The following is an 8990-nucleotide window of genomic DNA, read 5'->3' on the forward strand; positions in this document are numbered from 1 at the left end:
GCCCTGTTTTCGCTCTCCCCTGTGCTCATTCTCCCCTCTGTGCTGTGCGGGTGTCGCAGCTCCGTCCCGCAGCCCTGCAGTGCCCGGCTGTCCCCGCAGTGTCCCCGCCGTGTCCCCGGGCTGTCCCCGCTCCCATCGCCGCAGACACAGCCTGCGGAGGGAATGCGGAGCGGCAGCCAAGCCCTCCCCGGCCCTGCCAATGTTTTTGATGCTTTTCTGTTTCTCTGGTGGAGCTCGAAGCGGCAGCTCCAGTATTTGTGGAAGAGGCTGATGGGAACAGGCTCCCGGCCGGGTTGGTTTTTTTTCTTTTCCCCCTCTCCTTCTCCACAAAGAAACAAAGCCCGAGTTATCCCAGAAATCAAAACAGACGCTGCTTCATTAAAACAACAGCGTCTGTGGCGAGCCCAGAGACACGGAGTCTGCAGCTTCCCAGGCAGGGACCGGCTCCTGGGAACACCTGGGCTCTGCAGGAGCCTGGGAACACGGGGCCAGCACTGAACCCCAGCTGTCTGCATGAATCTAACCCTGAATCCTAAATCCTGTGGCGTCTCTCCAGCCCCAAGCCGAGGAGCAGTGTCAGAACAAGGCTCGGGCTCTGCAGTGCAGCTCACCCAGAGCCAGCTGTGACCCTCCCAAAGCAGAATTCTTCTCCTTCTGCCGCTCCTGGACAGGTCCAGGCTCTGCTGTGCCCTTGGGCAGGTGACAAATGGGGCTGTGAGCCTGGCTGAGAGCGTGGAGTGGGAACCAGGGCCAGCTCCCGTCACAGAAAGGTGAATGAATGCCTCCAGAAAGGTGAATTAATGCTCACCCCCTTGTTGGACACCCCTGGAGGGATCAGACCTGCACAGAACTGGGGCTGAGTGCCGGGTCAGAGCTGTGAGGCAGTGTTAAATTAAAATCATATCTCTCAGGAGGATCTGTTCTCTCAGACCCGCCTGAGATCAGGTCCCAGGAATTACCTAATCCTCAGGTCCAGGGATGGCCAGGGCCCTGGTCCCTCTGGCTGGACAGCCTGAAGGGCTCCCAGCCGGGCAGAGGGGTGGAATGCACATCCCTGTTCCTGCCTGACAGCCGGGGCTGAGCCTCGAGCTGCACTGCAGCTCCCTAAGGCTGAGAGGGCTCTCCTGGAACCCTGCCACCCTCAAAGGCACTGAACTGAACACTTCTATGAAGAAAGTGGATTTCCACTGTCCCCGAGGCCGTGGGGCAGCGGCAGCAGAGCTCAGCTGAGAACTCCAGGCTCATTCCCAGGTGATGCCCCACGTTCTCCTGGAGGTGCGAGGATGGGAACAGGAGAAGGAGCAGCCCCGAGCTCCCACCCTGGGGCTTCTCCTTTTGTCCGAAGTCCCTCCTCCGACCCTTTCCGCATCACCGCCGGGGGGGACAGGGGGCCAGCGGCGGGACGGGCGCTGTCCGGGTGACAGAGCAGAGCTTTAGCCGCAGGGCTGACGCCCGGGGACACGGCGAGACCTGGCCCCGTCCTGCCGGGAGGGAGCAGGGGACAGCTCCGGTAGATGGCACACGGGGCCAGCGCTCCGAAACCCGACACTGCCAGACACTCCCCGAGCGGGCAGGGGCCGAGCAGGAAGCAGGAAATCGGAGCTGAGCCCGTGCAGAGAGCGCTCGGGCTCGGCGGGGGCAGGAGCGGCATGGGCAACCTGTGCGGCTGCGGCCGGCCCTGGTGAGTGCGGGGCGCTCGGGAGCGGGCGGGGAGAGCGGAGCCCTTTGCTCGGGGCTCGCCGAGGCTGCGAGCCCCGCACCTGCCCGGCAGGGACAGGTGAGCACGGGGACACGGCTCCGCAGGTGCCCGGGGCGGGGCAGGACGGGGACGAGCCGCGTTTGTCGCGTCTCAGCCCGGACTGCGGTGGGTGCCCGGCAGCTGGGAAGGAGCCGGTGAAAATCTTTCTGCCCGGCCAGGCAGGCACCACACGGAGTCCCTTTGAGGGGTCCCAGCCACCCCTTTGATGGTTCATCCCCCTCACCCTGCCCTCAGCCGTGCCAGCCCCTCTCCCCGCCGGCGTCTGTCGGGGGTTTATTCGTGCCGGGGAAATCCTGGGCGCGTCGTTGGGATGCTGTGGCTCTCTCCTCCTTCGAGGGAAGGTGACACTTCGATCCCTGCTGGCTCCTGCCGTGCCCTGCACCTCCCGCTGGCAGGGAAAGGGCATCCCCCGCTGCCAAGCTGGAATATTTTCAGCCCTGGGTGTGCTGCGAGGGGAAGAGCCATGAATATCAAATGAAGCTCTGAGAACCCTCTCTTTCCGTTTGTCGAAAGTAGGAGAGATTCATCCAGGTTTTTTTTTTTTAATAATTCCAGGAGGCACAGCATCACCTAGTGGAGATGAGGACACCGAGGTTCTTCCAAGCCATGAGGAGTTTGGGATTTAGGAATAGAAGTTGGAAAGCTGGTCACCCACCAAAGCTCCCATTTTTAATTTCCTCTGCCCTGTGGCAGAGGGTAAATGAGGCACCCAGGACATCAGCAGACAAAGGGCTCGATCAGGGGATGCCTGGGGCACAGTCTGAGGTCTTTAAAGAGAAGCTGTCACAGCAGATTTATTCTGTCTGGAAAGTTATTGATGAAGGAATTGTGCCCCGGTGCAGGACAGGCCCCAGGCTCTCCCCACTGAAGTGGCACCAAAATGTGCACAGCCGGGGAAAGCTGCCCAAAGCCAGGCCCCAGGATTGCGCAGGGCAGGAATCGGGACGGGCTTGGCTCGGGAGAGGGGAGGCAGCAGTGTGGGAGCAGGGCTCAGCGTGCTGCCTGAGGATTCTCTCAGCCTGGGAGCTCCAACACGTCTGACCCGCTTTGGAGAGGAGGGGAGAGGTTTCCCTGCTCCCATTTCCCGTGGCACACGTGTCCCCATTCCCGGGGAGATGCCTGGCTGTGATTATCCTGCAGACAGGAATAGCTGCAGCCCACACACTGCCGGCAATGTTCCCTGCACAAAGGGAGGCAGCCGGGAATGCCAGCCCAGCCTCTGTCTGCCAGCAGAGACGGGGGGGACCCTGCTGCTTCTGCCTCAGAAGGGGCTGCTTTGGGGAAATCCTCCGGGTCTGGGTGCTGGGAGTGAGGGAAGTGCCTCAGAAGGGGCTGCTTTGGTGAAATCCTCTGGGTCTGAGTGCTGGGAGTGAGGGAAGTGCCTCAAAAAAGGCTGCTTTGGTGAAATCCTCCGGGTCTGAGTGCTGGGAGTGAGGGAAGTGCTCTGGCACACAAAGCTGGGCAAGGAGGAGACGCTGCAGACAGGGGAGGAGGAGGCTGTGAGAGCCACACAAAGGGTGCTGCTGTGAGTTAAACCCCAAATTCCCAGGGGGGACCCCCCCGGATTTCGCCAGTGAAGGGCTGGAGGTGCCCCTTGGCCACCCTGCCTTGCCCAGAGCTGCCTTTGCCTGCCCAGGCCTGGTTAATCATTACTGGCCATTCCGGAGCTCTCTGCCTGCATTCCTGGGGGTTTTTGTTTTCCCTCCGGAGTGCCAGGGCACGGCTGCACACCCTGTGGAGCTGCCTGGGAGAGCTGGCAGGGGCACAGCCCTGCCCGGGGCACTGCTCTGTCCCCGGCCGTGGCAGGGCTGCCTGGGAAAGGCTCACCCTGCGGGACACGCAGCATTCCCTGGAGCCCCTGCCTGCCCATCCGGAGCTGCTGAGCCCCCCGGGAGCCCCTCAGCTGCAGCCTCATGTCCGTGTGTGTGCAGGAGGGGCCGCACAAGGGCTGGCACCTGCTCCCCAGCCCTCCGAGCGTGACATTTCCCTCGTGCATCTGTCCCAGAGCGGGACACGAGTCCCCTCTGCCAGGGCCAGCCTGCAGGAGCTCGGCTCCAGGCTCTGTTGTTACAGCTGGGGTGAATTTGGCTCCTGTCCTGTCCTGGAACAGATCTGTGCCTGGCCTGTCTCTCTCTGCTCGCACAGGTACAGCCGAGAGCAGGGTTTGGCTTGGCTCACAGCGAGGGCAGAGCTTGTTTGGTTTGGTTCTGCTCTGAGTGGTAAAGGGAGAACAGGAAAAGCGTCTGAAACCTTCATGCAGACACTGCTGCCTGGGCAAGGGGGGCAAAGCACCGGGAGTGGGGCTGGAAGGGCAGCTGACCCCAAAAGAAGGGGTTTGTGCCAGCTGCACCCCGTAGCTCGGAGCTGAGCTGTGGAAATGGAGCCGCAAATCTCCACTGAGAAGAGTTCTCGCTCCTTGGGACGCGGCTGGGGCGGGGAGAGCTGGGGCTGGCTGTGTCCCAGAAGGAGGAATCACATCCCCACACCTTCCCTTTGGACATTTCCCCTGCAGGAGTCACTCGGGCTCTGGGCTGGCTCTTTGTCACTCTCCCCTGGCCTGTCCCGTTCCGTGGCGCCCCGGCTGTGGTTTGGGGTGGTGTTTTGGGAGGGCAGAGGTTTGGGATTTTCGGGGCTGACACGTCTCTCTGATTTCAGGAAGTGTCCTTCGCCTTTCAAAAGGAAGAAAGAGAAGCAAGGTGAGGGTCTGTGATGACGCTTTGGAGGTGGAGTGACAGAGCCCCTGGGGAGGTGACATCAGGCCCCCTCCCACACTCCCTTTGTACTTAACCTTCCTCAGGAGAAGTTTGGGGCAGCGTTTTTTTACGTCTTAGGGCCGGGAGGGGGATGTGCCGCGGGGTTTGGCAAGGGGGAGGGAAGGGACTTGAGCAGTGCCGCTAAAATAAACCAGCCCCGCCTCAAAACACAGCCAAGTGCTCTCCAGCAGAGCAGGAGCTGCATCCACCTCCTGCAGGAGCTGCCAACTCTGGCTGACAGCACTCCCCAGAATAACGTGCATTCCTCAAGCTGCGTCCTGTGGCCTTTGGACCGTGCTGGCCAAAACGTGTTTGCCAGGCAGCCGAGGGAATAACAAACTAAAAGTGGCTCTGACTCCTCCGAGGGCCTGACAAGGAGCTCTCTGTGTGTGTCTGTGGGTTCTGCCAGGAACTCTGCGGTCCACAGCCTGCTGGCACCCTGGAAAATCTTATTTTTCCCCCAAAACAAGCCCAGGCTTTCTTCTTGCAGCCATCAGGGCAGCATCAGGGCTGAGGGAGCCAGATGAGGTGGAAGATGAGGACAGCCCGTGGGCCAACACAGTGTCGCTGCATCTCAGCTTTTATTGTCCCGAAATAAACTGTTTTAAGCTGACTTCCTGGCGTTTCTTTTTGCAGGAGCTAATGTGAGGCATGAGACTCAACAGCAGCAGCCTGGCAGGAAGGTAAACAACTTGCCAGAGGGATTTTTCCTAGGTGTGTGTTGAGGAGACAGAGCTGCCCTGAGCTCCGTGGGCTGGGAGCACACAGGGAAGAACTGAGAGCCGTGAATCCTCTCATGCTCTGCAGCCTCTCAAGGAGGCACAGTGTCCATGGTGCTTTTTCCACTTTTTTTTTTTTTTTTTTTTTTTCCCCTGAAGTGCAGTGTGAGAATCCCAGAATCCCAGAATCCCAGAATCACAAATCCCAGAATCCCAGAGTCACAGAATCCCAGAATCCCAGAATTACAGAATCCCAGAATCACAGAATTACAGAATTACAGAATCCCAGAATCACAGAATTACACAATCCCAGAATCCCAGAATCACAAATCCCAGAATCCCAGAGTTACAGAATCCCAGAATCACAAATCCCAGAATCACAAATTCCAGAATCCCAGAGTCACAGAATCCCAGAATCCCAGAATTACAGAATCCCAGAGTCACAGAATCCCAGAATCCCAGAATCCCAGAATCCCAGAATCACAAAATCACAGAATCACAGAATCCCAGAATCATGAAATCCCAGAATCTCCAGGTTGGAAGAGACCTCTAAGATCATCAAGTCCAACCCAGCCCTAGCACCTCAACTAAACCACGGCACCACATCCAGTCCTTTTTAAACAATCCAGGGATGGTGACTCCACCACCTCCCCGGGCACACCATTCCAGTGCTTTATTATTCTTCCCGTGAAAATCTTTTTCCTGACATCCAGCTTAAATTCCCTTGGCGCAGTTTTAGGCTGCGTCCTCTCCTTCTGCCAGTGCTGCCTGGAGGAAGAGACCGACCCCAGCTGAGCACAGCCACCTCTCAGGGAGCTGTGGAGAGTGACGAGGTCACCCCCGAGCCCCCTTTTCTCCAGGCTGAACAGCCCCAGCTCCCTGGATCCCGGGGTGTCAGCGGGTGGGCGGTGCTGGGGGCTCCCAGGAGCAGCACGGGGAGCTGAGTTCTCAGAGCTTTTTTCCCCCTCCCCAAAGGTCCCCACGTACGAAGACGTCCCAGACGTCCCCGTGTACGCCACGGTGAGCCGGCCCAAGGGCGCGCAGCAGGACGAGAGCATCCACTACGCCGACATCCAGGTGTTCTCCAAGGTGCGGGAGCGCTCCGCGGCCGAGGTGAAGAACCTGCAGCTGCAGAACGCCACCGAGTACGCCACCCTCAACTTCCCCAGGGCCAGGCTGAAGTACGACAGCAAAAATGGGACCTTGGTCTAGAAGGCTCTGTTGGCCCCGTCCTCATCCCTCAGCAGGAAATGGAGCTCACAGCTGGAGGTGCAGGGAAACCTCATGGACGCGTCTGAGAGCCGGGAGAGGCTGAGTCTCCCACCTCGGGCATTCCCACGGAGGAGGTTCCCACCTGACTCGGCGGCAGAAAACGCCTGCTCCCCTCGGGGAGCTGCCCCCGGAGCTGCCAGCCCGGCCCCTGCCAGCCCCGGGAGGTGGCAGAGCTGCTGCCGGGCTGGGGAAGGCTGCGGGACGCAGGGAGGAGATCCACACAGCTCCGGCCCGGCGCTGGCTGTGGGAATTCAGCGGTTCAGGACTAAAGGGAGGTTCTGGCGCAGGGTTTCGTGTCAGGGTTGAAGTTCTGAGCGTGCAGAGTGACGCGTGGGTGGTGCTGGGGGGAGAGGAGACCTTCAGCAGGATCTGCTGCGCTGTCCCCTTCCAACAGCTGCCCCTGGAGGTGCAGCCAGGCCCTGTGTGCGTCCCCTGCCCCCAAAATCAGCGTTCTGCAGCCAAGCACAGCACCTGGCAGCCAGAAATGCAGAATGGGAGGGGTACAGAACAATTTCTGTGGCTGATGGGCTGCTCGGAGGCGAATCCTCACTCCTCTACGCAAACAAGTGAGGAGTGAGCTCCTGGCTCTGACTGGAAGTCAAACAAGGGAAATTGGCAATTAAGCTGCAAATCACTGCCTGTGTTTAGGGCAGTTCTCAGAGTCCAGCAGCTGCCTGGGATGCTGGGAATGAATCCTGGGCAGCCTCGGAGAGGACTTCGGACTTTGCCTCCACGTTTTCCTCGTTTAGTGCTGTCAGCCCTGGTTGTAAACCCCGGTGACACAGAGCACACACCACGTGGGGTTATCAGCTCCTGGATAGCTGTTCCTGGATTTCAGATAGTGTCAGTAATTCAGTGGAGCAATGGCCCAAACGGCTTCTGCCACTGGGCAGCACTGGCAGGGCCCCAGGAGCCCCATGAACCATCCTCAGGCACTGAACCAAGGCCTGCAGAGCAGACTGGGGGCACTGGCAGCGTTTGGAAATGGTTCCCTCTATAAACACACACAGGACTTTGCATTCTGTAGCTCAGCCAGCTGGGTTTCCTTGGTGTGGGAAGCACGAAGGGGTTCCTGCTCGTGGTGAGAAATGAAGCTGCTGCGGGCTGTGCTTGCCAAGGTGGAAGCGTTTGAGGACCAACATTCCAGTTTTTCTGCATGTTTTCATGAGTGCCCGAGCCCCTGGGATGGTTCCTTATCTCCCGTTCCCTGAGGAGCTCCGGCTCCCGCAGCACCCTCGGGGCAGTTCCTGGAGGTGCAGCTCATCCTGGAGACAATTCCGTGCTGCCCATCCTAGAGACAATTCCGCGCTCCCATTCCGGTGATTTTTTCCAGGCTTTCCGTGGGGAATTGTGGAAGCCACGTGTTCTGCAGTGGGGGTTTTCCTGAAGGGCTCGGGTTTTGCACTGAATATTAAAATCTCCTGCACTTCCCGCGGTTGCCGTGCGTGCCAAACGAGTGTTGGTGTGTCATTAAAGATGCAATATTTCGTTTTAAGTGATAAATCCGCGTTTTGGGCGAGGCTTCGTGGGGCTGGGGGGGGACACCGGGGTCCCGCTCGCGGGGCTGGGCAAAGGCTCCTATCCCGATCCCGATCCCGATCCCGATCCCGATCCCGATCCCGATCCCGATCCCGATCCCGGCCCCTCGATGGCGGGGCGGAGCCAGCGCTATCCCTCCCCATCCCGCCCCCGTTCCCGTGGCAACCGGAGACGCGCACCGGGAGCAGGTAGGGCCGGAGGTCGGGTCCCGGTACCCACCGCATCCCACCGCATCCCACCGCATCGCATCCCACCTCTACCCCACCCAATCCCGTCCCATCGCACCCCTAGCCGCTCTCTGTCCCCATTTCTCCCCGTGCCACCCCATCCCCAGCCCCTCCTCGGCCCCCAGCGCTGCCCTGCTCCTGTTCCTGTTCCTCACATCCCCATCCCACAGCCCAGCCCTGCTCCTGGGGATCCCCGTGCTCCAGACCCCATCCCATGGATCCCATCCCATTTCCAGAGGCCCCCGGTCCCACCCAGCCCCTCTGAGGGCTCAGATCCTTGATGGATTTGCTCTTCCCCTCAGGTTCAGGGGTGCTGGGACCTTTCCTCGGTGACCCCCAGCATGGGGACCCTGCTGGACACGGTGCCCTGCCACCCCCCGCGGCCTCCTGCACCCTCTGTGAGTTCCCAGCAGCTTTTTTTGTGTGTCCTTTCTGTCTCTTTTGGGTGCTTCACGGGGAATCCGGGGCGGGTGACACTGATGCAGCCGTGGCTTTAAGCAGCTCTTTGGGTTATTGCTGCAGTCACGGCCCCACAAACCCCGCAGGTGAATTCCTGGACCAGCTCCTTTCTGTTTTTATCCCCCCAACCCCAATTTTAGTGACCAGAAGCGTGCGAGGACAGGGGTCGGGGTCATGCTGGAAGTGGCCAGGAGATGGCAATGCCACCAACAGGACTGCCACCACCCCGCGGGCTGGGCTTGGATGTCCCTCACCCCGGGAG

General features: G+C 60.0%; 1 protein-coding gene across 1 annotated transcript; it reads left to right on the top strand.

Moving 5' to 3' along the window:
* Nucleotides 1-1443: 1443 nt before the first annotated feature.
* Nucleotides 1444-7947, top strand: C23H11orf52 (chromosome 23 C11orf52 homolog). The gene is made up of 4 exons (XM_040085072.1): nucleotides 1444-1681; nucleotides 4415-4455; nucleotides 5149-5195; nucleotides 6207-7947. Exons 1-4 carry the CDS (start codon nucleotides 1515-1517, stop codon nucleotides 6441-6443), a joined length of 492 nt encoding a protein of 163 aa, XP_039941006.1. The 5' UTR covers nucleotides 1444-1514; the 3' UTR covers nucleotides 6444-7947.
* Nucleotides 7948-8990: the final 1043 nt, after the last annotated feature.

This window comes from Hirundo rustica, chromosome 23 (genome assembly GCF_015227805.2).
Source record: "Hirundo rustica isolate bHirRus1 chromosome 23, bHirRus1.pri.v3, whole genome shotgun sequence".
In the NCBI taxonomy this organism is placed as follows: Eukaryota; Metazoa; Chordata; class Aves; order Passeriformes; family Hirundinidae; genus Hirundo; species Hirundo rustica.

Bases quoted from the DNA above. Each gene is read 5' to 3' on its own strand.
- C23H11orf52 (XM_040085072.1), top strand. From the start codon at position 1,515: ATGGCACACGGGGCCAGCGCTCCGAAACCCGACACTGCCAGACACTCC. The intron at 4,456-5,148 runs GTGAGGGTCTGT...TTCTTTTTGCAG, and splicing joins AAGGAAGAAAGAGAAGCAAG to GAGCTAATGTGAGGCATGAG. The intron at 5,196-6,206 runs GTAAACAACTTG...CCCTCCCCAAAG, and splicing joins AGCAGCAGCCTGGCAGGAAG to GTCCCCACGTACGAAGACGT.